Genomic DNA, 14,146 nt, shown 5'->3' on the forward strand with positions numbered 1-14,146 from the left:
GTGGCTCAATGGGTTAAAGCCTCTGCCTTCGGCTCAGGTCATGGTCCCGGAGTCCTGGGATAGAGCCCCACATCGGGCTCTCTGCTCCGCAGGGAGCATGCTTCCTCCTCTCTCTCTGCCTGCCTCTCTGCCTGCTTGTGATCTCTGTCAAATAAATAAATAAAATATTTTTTAAAAAATACATTTATCTAGTGAAACATGGCCAAGATATTTTCATTATCGTATATGTAATATTCATCCACTCTTACTTCTTTCAGGTTTTTCTAACTTCCTTTCCATTAATAATCATTGACAGAATTTATTTTGCAAATATTTATCAAGTACCTATTATGTCTAAAGCATTCTACTGGGCACCGTTGATGTTCAAAGATAGCTCCTGCCTTCAGAGGTTGAGTGGAAGACACATCTCTGTACAATTAAGATACAAGATGATAAGGGATAAAAGTTATAAGTTCATATGTAGGAGACCGTTCTTCTGACTACTGTGATCACAAAATAATTCATGAATGAAATGTACATTAGGTCTTACTTCCATAAGAAAATACTGTTCCATTATTCAAGAAGAGTATTCGCATGTGAAGGTGAAATATAGTATAATGGGGGAACTCACAGTATATTTACTTATTAATATAGAGACTAAATTTGTAAAAAAAAAAAAAAAAGACATGCTAAGAGGAAAATGCTGAAGAATACAATTTTTCCCATTTATTTGACAACTTGAGGTTCTAAAAGTCTTTATGAACAACCAAGAATTATAAGAGATGTACTGCTTCACACTATATAAGCAGAAGGTCCATTTATTATAGTGCTTTAGACCTGAAAACTGAAACTTTTGTAGACTTCATTTGTAGGTGAGGGAACCTAAGCCTGGCCAAGACAATGCCATGGGAGAAATCAGTCATGCTAATTTTAGAGAGGGAATTCGGGGAGATATATTAAAACCCTTAGTGCTGAAATGTTTAGTTCAATTGAATAATCATTTATTGAGGTGAATTATATGGGTGGAACTCTGCAAGCTACTGCTCTGCTCTGTAGTTTTTCCTATAACAGGAGAGACAGGTGCATCAACTACATAAGTGCTAATATATACAGGTGTGTATCTTGAGAGCACAGAGGAAGCACTGTCTTTTCATTCCTACTCATCTATCAGTTCATCACTCATCTAATTCTGATGCTTAAACATATTCTGTGCTTCTTTCTTCATAGGCTATGCCTCATCTTATCTTCATAACTTTTTTACTTGATGCCTTTTCTCTAGCTTGCCTTCCCATTTTTCTCTTCCTTGCTAAATCCTTCCTTTTTTTTCTTTTTAATTGAAATATAGTTGACACACGATGTTACATTACATTACTTTCAGGTGTATGACCTAGCAATTCAACAAGTCTATAAGTTCTGCTCTGCCCATCACAAGTGTGGCCACCATCTGTCACCATACAGCACTACTACTACAGTACCACTGGCTATCTTTCCTATGCTGTAAAAATCCTTCCATTTTTAAAAGCTTCTGTTGCCATCCCTTCTAGTGCTTGTTCTCATTCCTGAACTCTTAGAACACATAGTTGTCACTCATAAGTGTTTGTTAAATATTGTTGCATTAATCAGTCATTTATTGTTTTTAAAAATTTATCCCATTTCCACTTACTTGTATGTGTTCTTTTTAGGTTGTAATTGGAGGTGATAGATTGGAACATATCCTAGTTTGTGGAAAAAGCATGTCACCTATTATATATAAAATCTTTCCTCCTCTTTAAAATAGAAAATGTCATCATCATGCCTACCTGATAAGCACTAAATATGATACTGGGAGTGAATATACATTGCACATTCTAAAACTGTATGTAAATGAAAGTTACTTTATTTAGAGATGATACAACTAAAAGATAAGTTCTTGTAACTGTTAAAAACTGACTATTAATAATACTGGATCTGGTAACTTTGAATTCATTCTTGGACAAATTAAAATTTCTCCTGTTCTGTGGTCTGCCACAATTGGCATAAAGCTAATTGATTATTAGGAATCCCATTTCAGATGTCTGATTCAAATTGTTTTGATGAAAAAGAGATCACCTCTAAGGGGAGAAAAAATAACTTTTTACCTACAAAATGACTTGATTATTATTAGGGCTTTTTTTTTTTTTTCTTCAAAAACACAGATTGAATTGAAGCAATTTAGAGAAATTGGGGTGGTTCTAGAAGCTTATTATAAGATACATTTTGTCCCAATTAACATTTTTCTAAATCTTGTAGGAAAGACTGATGTAGCAGTCTTTGTCTGGAAGTAATTTAAAAATTTTCTAACTAGAGCATTTTACAATTCACTTTTCATGTCAATTAATATGTGATTACTCACTTTTAGATATAGAGATTTTTAGTTCAGAAAGTGAAGGCTTTTTTTCTGAGAGGCCTTGAGGAAAACAATTACAGCTTAACCTTTATGAAAGGAGGATAATTGTGGGGCAATTGAAGGTCCTCAAATAGAGCCTACTTTCTTATTTCTTCTTACTTTAAAATACATGTGTGTATTTATCAGACATAAGAACAGAACTCTTAATGTTGTATTAATGAAAGTGATTTTCTTCTATTAATGAACATATTTTCAAAATGTCAGTATTCGATACATCCCCATCTTTCATTTGCGTTATTAATATTTATACTAATAAAGTTGCTACACATGGGATGGATGAAGGGAGGGGGGAAGGAAGGAAGTACTAAATTCTGTGGTTAAAACACTTTGTACTCATTTTTCCCACCTACTCCTATTTTCTACCCACTCAAGGCATAATTCAGCACAGGGCATCACAATGTGGCATTTAGCAGTGGGGATGAATAAAGTACTTATCTACCTTCTGACATCTATCCTATATTATGTGGGATTCATTTAAACTTACGAAATATTTTCCTTATATTTAAATAAACATTTAAATATATATAGACCTATTAAATGTTACCTTTATTGTGCTAGAAGATAGCATATGGTACATTGGTGTGTGTGCATGTATATATATGTACATGTATACCTGCAGTGTACACATATGAGAAAGTATTCATGAGAAGATAGGTAATTAAAAATATCAGTGTGGGTTTATGAGAATTCAATAATGTGTAATGTGAAGATACTTAACAAAATTTCAACTATAATCATTTATTCAACAAACGTCTGATGAAATACCAGACAGTGTACTCTGTACTGAGCCAAGAGGGGTGGTGTGGGGGGAGTCACACAAAGGTAATCAAAACTTGGTCCCTCTCTAAGAAGAAAGATAAGCATACACACACATAATTGTAATGTAGTGGATGTGCAATGAAAGGCCTGTGAACACATTACAAAAGCACATAAAAGAAGACAACTAAGGATTATTGGAAAATGTCAAGGAAGGCTTCACAGAAGTGATACTGAAGATGTCTATGAGGACAAGTGTGAGTCCACAGGGAATATCTGTATACGTTGTTCTCTCAGAGGAATGGTAGGAACAAAGACCATGGCTGTCTCAAGAGACAATGTCAGGGTTTTTTTTTTGTTCTGAAGTGAGGGGATAGGGCCTGACCTCACACCATGGGAGCCTGGCCTGACTCAGCTGTCCTTATGAAGTTGTATCTAGGGGTAAGCCTAATGGAACAGTGAAAGGGAATATGGGCTAGCCCCCGAGGCTACCGAGAAACCTTGGTTGTATAAGAGGTAGTGCCCAGACTGACTATTTGTATTAACAGGGAAAGGGGAGGAGAACACCAACTGGAAAGCATTTTTGCTGTGTCACAATTGGTCTTAATTTTCTGGGTCACTCTAAGGACATTTCAACAGATCCTACTCTAGGTTTCAGAGAAATCCGTGAAATAGAAACCAAAGATCCTTGAAAGCTGAGTTTCAGTTGAGTTTCTGAAAGGGAGAAGAGCAATAGTGGCATTATTCTGTTTGAAACTAAAAACTGTTCATTTGAGATCTAGTCTCTTCCAGTTGTTTGGCTTTGTATAAGCGAATGAAATGATGTTAGTCAATTAGAGATTATGGGTTTAAAAGAATCTGTAAAAATCATATTCTTATTTAGTGCTTAGAATATTCAATATTTCTCTGGATAACCATCTTTATTCAGAATGCAGTAATTACATTAATTAAATGAGCTATTTGCTGTCAACCTTCTGTTTCTAGTGCAGATAACTGGCATAAGAAGGGAGGGCCCGAAACTCTTTCTACTGACATAGCATTGGTTCTGGGTTAATTATAGTTTTGGTTCACTCCATTGTCAAGGATATCAAAACCAAGCTGCCTAGATTAGGCATAATTGAGGTTCAGGGTCAGTTTCCAAGGCTGAGATCAGGAACAGGGAGATTGAAATTTAATGTAAGAGTAAGGTTGTGCATAGGAATTGGAATCTGCATCTGATCGATGATCTAAGATACGACCAGAACAAGCAGTTTTGGGATAAGTAGGAAAAACAAGATTAGGGCTAACAAGCCAGAGGGGCAGGTGTGAGAAAGCAAGTCGGCCTCTTTACTTTTTCTTTCTCCTCCTCATTATACCAAAGACATCTTTTGGTTGATGTAGCTGTGAAAGCAGGTTATATCTTTCTGTCAGGATCCTGACTCTTTAATAATTCTGTTTCTTTTATAAGTTGCTTTCCTTGTAATGTCACCGAAGCCCTTTTTAATGTTATTTTTTCCTAAGCATTAACAAGAGGCATATTTGATACTAAAGGTTCATGAATAGTAGTTGACTCTTTTAATCATCATTTTTTTTTCTCTATCTCTGATCTTTCAAAGGGGAAAGTAAACAGATTTTGTCCATGAAAATTTAATATTCTGGAGCCAAGTATTTTGAGGTTCCTTTTATTGCCACTAAATAACTTTACATTACAAAAGTTGACTCAAAAATATCTTACATTAGTGACAAAGTCAAATAAAGTTAACAATTTGTTTTGCTATCCTACAAAGGTTAAAATGCTAACAATGTATTAATATAAATAATGGAACTAGTTCCCAAGACATTAAAGAGATATGGGGAAATTCTATTTTTAAAATTTAGTTGAAATGCAAAACACTATTGCTTTCTTAATAAACAACAATAAAAAATAATTAGTTATTAGAACTTCACACATAATCTTAGTTATTCATATGCGCTTTACAGGGTATCTTTGATAAAAGTTCAGTTAATTTACATGTATCCATATGGTGCCAGCAAGCAGTTCATACCATTTTACCTGAATGTGGTAATTACTATGTCAGACAATCAATTTTAATAGCAATGATATTGCAGTGTGAAGAGTTCACCTAGAGCTTAAAACCGTCACCAGTACTGCTTTTGTGAAGGATAATTGAGATTTTGTGTGAAACACTGAATGAATTACCTCTTGAAAATGAAAGGAATAATGAAGATAAAGTGCTATTGTTTAATGGTTAGTCCCTACCAAGCAAATTTGTGAAAATGAAATTGAATAGGAATTTTAAGTCTCAAAACTGTTCAGAGAGCTTTGAGTGAACCTGAAAGTTGAACTATGTCATTATAAAGACAAAAGCATCTTTACTTTTTCTTGTAAATTTAGCATCCCCAATCCTTTTCCCAATAAAATATTGGATCCTTAAAAATAGATGTTAATCACTACATATTGTTTTCCAATGGAAATAAATACAAAAGTAGGATTTTGGGTCTCTTCTAGTCACTAGCAGAGAACAATTTGCCACAATTTATGTAGTAAATAAACACATTATAAAATTTTTATGTTTTAGGGATTCATCAGAAGTGGTCACACATTCAGCTGATGCATTTGCACCTGTTGCTTATCTACGCTTTTTGGAATTGCACTTGGAGGACAAGGCAAGTAAATAAGATTTCACTTTCCCAGTGATTTCAAGAGAAAATTGGGATATGTGCATTGACTCTGTATCTATAATGCTATAACAACAGATAAAGGGTAAAAAAAAAAAAAAGTCATTTTATCATTAGTGATTTTTTTCCAGATCCTCAGTCAGTAACTAAAAATTTTGCAAATGTTTATGGTTTTGAGAACTCTATATGATGCCTAAGAAATTACATTTCTAAAGGGTTTGCAACTCACTTAAAAGGGGAATCATATATACATTAACCAATTAGAAGACGGTTCAGTATACAACCAAATATTAAATCACCTGGTAAAATAAGAATTACTTCATTGTACATAAGCATGAGGGGAAGGGTTTGAGAATGAATTGGAGTTTCATAATACAAAGTGTAGGAGTGGAGGAAAAGAAAAAATAAAAGCTTTTCCAAAAATATCCAAGAGAACAGAAGTACAAGTGAAAGATGGAAAGTGAAGCAAAAGTGATAAAGAGTTTTATTTTAAATACGTTGATTGTCAAGGTATAGCAGAATATCAGTTTAAGGATGTCTTGTGGAGTAGGTAGAGATCTGGATTAGACCCTTTGATTAAAGGGTCTTCTCCTTACTGGGTGTTGTAAGTGATGAATCACTGAATTCTACTCCTGAAACCAATATTGCACTGTATGTTAACTAACTGGAATTAAATTTTAAAAATTTTTTAAAGTCTGCCACTTGAAATATAAAGGATTGGAAGAAGTTTTCTGCATCTTTAGTGTTCTGTCACCAAGTCTTGAGGCTATTTATGATAGAGAATCTGAAGAGTCAAGAGGGTTTAATGAAGATTGGCAAAGGAAGGAAAAGAATGGTAACCAGAAATCAGGATGAAAGTGTTTCTCCAGGAAGAATATAATTATCCATGTCTAGAAAAATTAAGATAGAAAGTAAGTCAAAAGCTGATAATCCTCGAGAAAGTAAAGCTGTACTATTCAAACATCCTTCATATCCAGTGAAAGGAACCTCTTACTTTCTCGGTCTCTGCTGCTATTGCTATGTGCACACACACAAAATATAAACTATTGAATTTTTTGTTTTGTTTTTTGGGGTTTTTTTTGAGGAAACTTATTTTGTTCAGACATATCAGCCATTATATGTTCAGCTTTACCTAAATAGCTCATTGTTCACTTTGTTGTTTTAGTATTTCATTTGTTCACAGTCCATTTGCCCTCTCAAAGAAAAGAATGTTATTTCTTTAAGGTGGAATATTCACTGACACTAAATAAATATGGTGCATTTTCTTTCTTCTTCTTCTTCTTCTTTTTCTTCTTTTTTTAGGTGTCCACGGCGCCTGACAACTACAGAACATCTAATTATATACATAATTCTTGAAGAACATTTTGAACATTGTTTACTAAGCTGCCATTTCTATATGAAAAAAACTACACAACATTTTCTCAACTATTATATCCAGCTCATTCTCTGCATTTTTTATTAGAAATATATATCTTTATCAGAAGAAGTTAGTAGGAACATTGATTAATTGGGGAAATGTGAAAGCCTCATTCATTATTATTGGTGACTTCCTCAGGATTCACTTTCTCTGACTTTAGTTACCATGTCCTATCCATGACCTGTACATAGTATGTGGTCTTTTTTCCCCTTTTACTTCATCTCCAACTCTCATTTCTGTAACATTTATCTTCTTTCATCCCATTGTTTTATTTTTCTCCTTTTCTCTTTCTTGCTTTCATTTCTGCCAGTTGTCTAATGATGCAGAGCATTTGAAAATCAGAATGAAAAGGCAGTTTACTTAGCCAATCAAGTTTATTCTACTGGATATTACGGGCATGCCTTGTCATTTTTTGTTTCGATATAGTATTCATTTTATCAACAGTATTGGACAATCAGGAAGAATATCATTAGATCTGAGTATTTTATAACAATGAATAATGCAATTTTTATATCCAATGGGAAGAAGTCTTTTCAACAAATGGTGTTTGGGAAACTGGATAGCAACATGCAAACAAATGCAACTGGACCACTTTCTTACACCATACACAAAAATAAATTCATAGGGGAAGGGAGGGAAAAAAATGAAACATGATGAAACCAGAGGGAGACAAACCATAAGAGACTCTTCATCTCAGGAAACAAACTGAGGGTTGCTGGAGGGAAGAGGGGTGGGAGAGATGGGGTGGCTGGGTGATAGACATTGGGGAGGGTAAGTGCTATGGTGAGGAAAAAAGAAAATAAAAAGAAAATTAATTAATTAATTCGAAAAAGATTGAAGACCTAAATGTGGGACCTGAAACCATAGAAATTCTAGATGAAAACATGGGCAGTAACCTCTTTGACATCGGCCATGGCAACTTCTTTCTAGGTAAAAGCTCCTAAGGCAAGGGAAATAAAAGCAAAAATAAACTGCTGGTACTTCATCAAAATAAAAAGCTTCTACACAGCAAACGGAACAATCAACAAAACTAAAGGACAACCTAAGGAATAGGAGAAGATATTTGCAAATGACATATCTGACAAAGGGTTAGTGTCGGAAATACATAAAGAACTTAGAAAATTCAATACCCAAAAAACAAATAATCCAGTTAAAAAATGGGCAGAAGACATGGACAGACGTTTCTCCAAAGAAAATGTAGAGATGGCCAACAGACATGAAAAAATGCTCAACATCACTCATAAGCAGAGAAATGCAAATCAAAACTACAATGAGATATCCTTTCATACCTGTCAGAATGATTGAAATAGCAGGTGTTGGTGAGGATGTGGAGAAAGGGGAACTTTCAATGTTGCAATGTTGGTGGGAATGCAAACTAGTGTAGCCACTCTAGAAAACAGTGTGGAGGTTCCCCAAAAAGTTAAAAATAGAACTGCCCTATAATCCAGCAATTGCACAACTGGATATTTACCCAAAGAATACAAAAATACTAATTCAATGGGATACATGCACCCCTATGTTTATAGGAGCATTATTTACAATAGCCAACTTATAAAAAAAAAAAAATTTTGGTATTATCTGTGCTGACTTTAGACAACTTTATTTTGAATAGACTTAATTTTTTACAGCAATTTTGGATCCACAGAAAAATTGAGCAGAAGGAACAGAGAGTTCCCATATGCCCCCAGCCCTCACACATGCATAGTCATGCTATCAACATCTGGCGCCAGAGTAGTACATTTATTACAATCAATGAACCCACAAACAATGACACATCTTTATCACTTAAAGTACATAGTTTACATTATGGTTTACTCTTAATATTTCATACTCTATGGGTTTGAACAAATGTATAGTGACGTATATCCACCATTATGGCATCATACAAAATAGCCCTGTAAATTGTCAGTGCTCTGCCTGTTCATCCTTTCTTTTCCCTCTTACCCCTGGTAACCAATGATCTTGTTACTGTCTCTATAGTTTTACCTTTTCCAGAATGTCATATAATTGCAGTCGGAAAATGTGTAGCCATGCCCTTTCCACACTGGCTTTTTTCACCTAGGAGATATGCACTCAACTTCCTCCATGTCTTTTCACGAATTTTAAGTGTTGAGTATTCCATTGTCTGGATGTACCACAGTTTACTTCTCACTCACCTACCGAAGAACATCTTGGTTACTTCTAAGGTTTGGCAGTTATAAGTAGAGCTGCAATAAATATCCATGTGCAGGTTTTCGTCCTCAACCCCCTTGGGTAAACACCAAGGAGTGTGATTGCCAGATTGTACGGTTAAGAATATGTTTAGTTAGTAAGAAACCACCAAACTGTCCTCCAGCGTGGCGGTACAATTTTATATTCCCACTGTCAATGAATGAGAATTTCGGTTGGTCTGCGTCATCAGCTTTCAATATTGTCAACATTTTGGACTTTTTCCATTCTAATAGGTGTGCAGCGTTATCTTGTTTTAATTTGTGTTTTCCTGATGACATTTGACGTGGAACATCTTTTCATATGCTTTATTTGCCCATTCCCATATCTTTGGTGAAGTGTCTGTTCAGATCTTTGCTCATTTTTTTAATTGAGTTGTTTGCTTCCTTATTATTGTGTTTTAAGAGCTTATCGTGTATTTTGGATAGTAGTTCTATATCAGCTATGTCTTTTGCAGATATTTTCTCCCAGTCTATAGCTATCTTCTCATTTCCTTGGTACTGTCCTTTATGAAGCAGAAGTTTTAATTTTAATGAATTATTATTTCATTCATATGTCATACCTTTGGTATTGTATCTAAACAGTGATCCTCAAACCGAAGATCTTCTAGATTTTCTTTTATGTTATTTTCTAGGTGTTTTATAGTTTTACGTTTTACATTTGAGTCTGTGTTCCATTTTGAGTTAATTTTTATAAGGAAGTATAAGGATTATGTCTGGATTCATTTTTTTGTATGTGGAAGTATAGCTGTTCTGTTACCATTTGCTGAAAAGACTCTCTTTTCTCCGTTATTTCCCTTGCTCCTTTGCCAAAGATCAGTTAACTATATTTGTGTGGATCTATTTCTGGACTCTCTGTTCTGTTGCTCTGTTTATCTATTTTTTTTACCAATACCACAATGCCTTAATTAGTGTAACTTACTAGTTGTCTTGAAGTCAGTAATGTCAGCCTTCTGACTATTCTTTTCCTTCAATATTTTGTTGACTATTCTAAGTCTTTCCATATAAACATCAGAATCAGTTTGTAACTTGCTGACATTTTGATTAGGATTGCATTGAAGCTGTAGATCAAATTAGAAAAAAAAAAAAAACAGAGATTCTTGACAATACTGTCTTTCTACCCATGATCATGGAATATCTCTCCATTTATTTATATAGTTGTGTGATTTCTTTCATTAGTCTTGCTAAGACATTTTACTTGTCTTCATTATTAAAATTTATGTTAAATGTTGCCTCCTTTAGGCCCTTTTTTTGGTTTTGTTTTTATTTGTGTTTCTGTTTTTTTGCAAATGACAAGCTTTGATGTGGCATTCTTAGTGTGGAACCAGAGGGAAACAGTGAGGGTTTCTTTCCCAGAAATCCCACTGCATCTCAGTGGCTTGGGCAAAGGTTGGGCTAAGTCACCATCTTTACTCCTGTCCTCACACAGGTAATAGAGAAGGGTATGCTCTAGAGGGAAAACAAAGTATGATTTCCAAAAGAAAGATGAATAAATGCTAGAGGACAAAAATACAGATACCTTTTCACATGCTTTATCAAAATAACATTACTATTTCAAATTCATAGTAAATTAACATTCCACCCCAAATAATAGTGAGATGTAGAATGTAGTACCTTGAATATCACTCTGAAAATCTGTATCTGTTCCCTAAAGTCCTTTAATTTCAATTCATTCTATAACACATTTGCAATCTAGCTTGACCTCAGTTACTTTGATAAACTGCTGTTGCTCTTTTCTCAACTTTATAATCCCTAATTAATCCTTTCCTTGATAATATTGACCACCATCTCCTTGAAAAATTCCCCTGTAATGGTTATATGTCACTGTACCATTCTGATTTCTTCTATCTCCTTTAGTAGTTCCTCTGCTTCTTACCTTCAACAAATGTATATAACCCCAGTTCTTTTTAAGGTTGCATTTTTTTCTTTTTCTACATTTTCTGTCTCTGGGATTTTTGTCTTCTCCCACAATCTACTTTTCAGCTCTATGCAGATGATTCTAAAGTCACTCTCTTTCTGGTCTTTCTGCTTATTTCTGACTTTCTCTGTATTTCTGACTGGCTGCTGGACATCACTGCCAATATGTATCAAGTACATTGTGTACAAGCCTGAACCCATTTTCCCCTACAGGTGTAACTTCTGCCTGTTTTTGTTCTTTAACACAATTGTCTTCCCCTTAGTAACTCAGGACAGAATATTGGCATCATCTGTTACAGCTGGGTCTCCTTTACCATGACATTCAGTTGCTTGTCTAATTCTTTACATGCTAATTCTCTAATATATATTTTACACCATTCCATCTCCATGCCCATCTCTCTAGTTAAAGTCATATCTTGCCCAAACTCTTGGACAGCATACAGCTTCTTTAAGTGAACTCTTTGCTTTCATTATCTCCCTATTTTATTCTACTGCTGTATTTATTTTTGTGTCTCTGCACAAAAATCCATAATACAACTACATTGTTTTTTTAAATAAACAGGATGTTTAGACATTAATTGAAGACTGTATAACATGGTAGTGTAACTTCTTTTCTCAGTCTTGCTCTCAGGAACCCCCTACATGTATCCTTTCCTCTTAAATTGGATGGATTCTCCCTTACTGTGCCTTCTGCTTCTCTCCTCCCTTGCCTCTGGTTATTCTGTCTTATCTGTCTTCCTTTTTTTTTGAACTCAAATACTTACACATTTAGCCATACTAGATAAACTGTCCTAATACTTTGTTTCTTCCCTTCTTGTGACAAAAACTTAATCAGCTTTATGTTATAACGTTTAAGGACTTATTTCCACTAAGTTGTAAATTTCTTGAGGACTGTTCCTTTTTCATTTTTGTACTCTCTGTAATAGCTGTTCTGGAATAAGATTTTTGAGTTTGTAATTGATTGTTATTTTCTTACTTCATTTTTTCTTCTTACAGAATTTCATAAACATATGCTTCCTTTTCATGTTGCCTACCATTTAATGAAAATCACTTTCTCGTTCATTTTTCTTTTATCTTGTTAGAGAAGAATGCTCTTAAAGCAAGCTAGAATATAAAATATAACCTTTAGACAGGTTTTAGTGTAAAATTTATCACTAAGATTTTCACTTTACATATGATGACCTGTAAACTTACCCAATAATTAACCTAGTTAAATTTTATCTTTAAAATTATAAAGTTATTTATGCGAGTATAAAACTTATGTCAACTAAACAGGGGATCCCAAATAAAATAACTGAATAATGGAAAGCTTCAGGTTAAAAATGGGGAAATATATTAAAATTTCTTTGGGGTCTTGACTTTATTGCTTATGGCAAACTTGATGCTAAAATATGCCATACATCACTGCAGTGACAGGCTTGAGAAAATGAAAAATACAAAGCTTTACATAAATCAGCCAAAAGATCATATTAAAATGCATAACCTTTAACAGAAAAATCAAGACTTCTACTTTTCACCATTCACAAGCTTTTTCTTCCTTATATAGTTGTTTTAGAATTTCCAAACAGCTTTATGAGAAATAATATTTCAAATTAATTGTTGACAAAGCCACTGCATTTTTAACGAAACCGGTTCACAAACACTTAGCCCCAATTCTATTAATGGACTACTATTGCTTATTACTTAATTTTGATTTTTGTCAAATAATCTCATGGGACAAGTATATATTTTATATGATTGTAAAAGCCCACATTCCTAGAAGTTGTAACTTTTAAAGATATCATAGTCTCATAATCCATTCTTGGCTCTTTTCATTTTATTTTGCTTTATTTCAGAAATACCATCGAATATCTTGAAAAACTTTATAGCATTAAACTGTCTCTGTGCTTTTATTTTTTTTGCTTCAATCTAACATACCTAAGAGTACTTACTCTGTTTAAAAAATTGTTAGCACCCCTTGGAATTCACTATAAATAATGACAAATTACAGAGTAATTTTAATTCTAAGTTCAAATCAAAGTTATTACAAGTAATCATTATTCCCAGGATCATGATTACAGTGACAGATATCTAGTCTGTCTAGAGTGATATATAGAATATGATCCTGTTTTTCTGAAAAATACTGATGGAGTCAGGGAACTTTTATATACATTCATATTTGAATGAGGATGGTAAGGGTGGGCACGTAATAACCAGAGTGATAATACTGGCTATCTTGGGGGTAAGGGGCTTAAGAGGAAAAACAGAAAAGCTTAATACTTATATAATCTATAATCTGTAACTTCTTATAATGAGTATACACATGTAAATTTAAAAATATTTGATTAAGAAAATTAACCTCAGGAGGTGGAGATGATATAATGAGTTCCAGTGCTAAACAAATACATAAATGTTATTCTACAACACTTTTGTAGTCAAGGTAGAAAGAGACATACTAGGACCCTTTAAAATGTTCCATAGAACTCAAGTGAAAACAGTACCCACAATGTGGGTTGAAATCTAGTTGATCCTGTAGTAAAGTCTGCACAGAGAATGCTGGGAGGAAAGTATACATAAAAAAAAGGACCAAAAACATTCAGATAGAAGGCCTCTTGAGTTTGTTATGCATGGGAATTGCTCTCACTACTCATATCAACATGTATAGACTTGAAGATCCTTTCCAGAGAGATATGCTGCCATGTCTTTATGCCACTTCAAAAATATTTCCTTACAGAAGGGACAATGGAGGAAGGAAGATGAATGATGACTTTCACTCACCAACATTCAAGTTCAGTACAGCTTTCCTAC

At 34.1% G+C, this 14,146-nt stretch overlaps 1 protein-coding gene across 1 annotated transcript in view; it reads left to right on the plus strand.

Annotated features, from left to right (window-relative positions):
- DPH6 (diphthamine biosynthesis 6) overlaps nucleotides 1-7,753 on the plus strand; it is a 180,625-nt gene extending 172,872 nt beyond the window's left edge. The window contains exons 8-9 of the mRNA XM_032856899.1: nucleotides 5,719-5,806; nucleotides 7,121-7,753. Of these exons, the coding sequence (XP_032712790.1) occupies nucleotides 5,719-5,806; nucleotides 7,121-7,174 (142 nt within the window). The 3' untranslated portion in view covers nucleotides 7,175-7,753. The remainder of the gene's footprint in view (nucleotides 1-5,718; nucleotides 5,807-7,120) is intronic.
- The last annotated feature ends 6,393 nt before the right edge of the window (nucleotides 7,754-14,146 follow it).

The sequence above is a fragment of the Lontra canadensis genome, unplaced genomic scaffold (assembly GCF_010015895.1).
Source record: "Lontra canadensis isolate GAN:19392208 unplaced genomic scaffold, GSC_riverotter_1.0 scaffold12, whole genome shotgun sequence".
Taxonomy (NCBI): Eukaryota; Metazoa; Chordata; class Mammalia; order Carnivora; family Mustelidae; genus Lontra; species Lontra canadensis.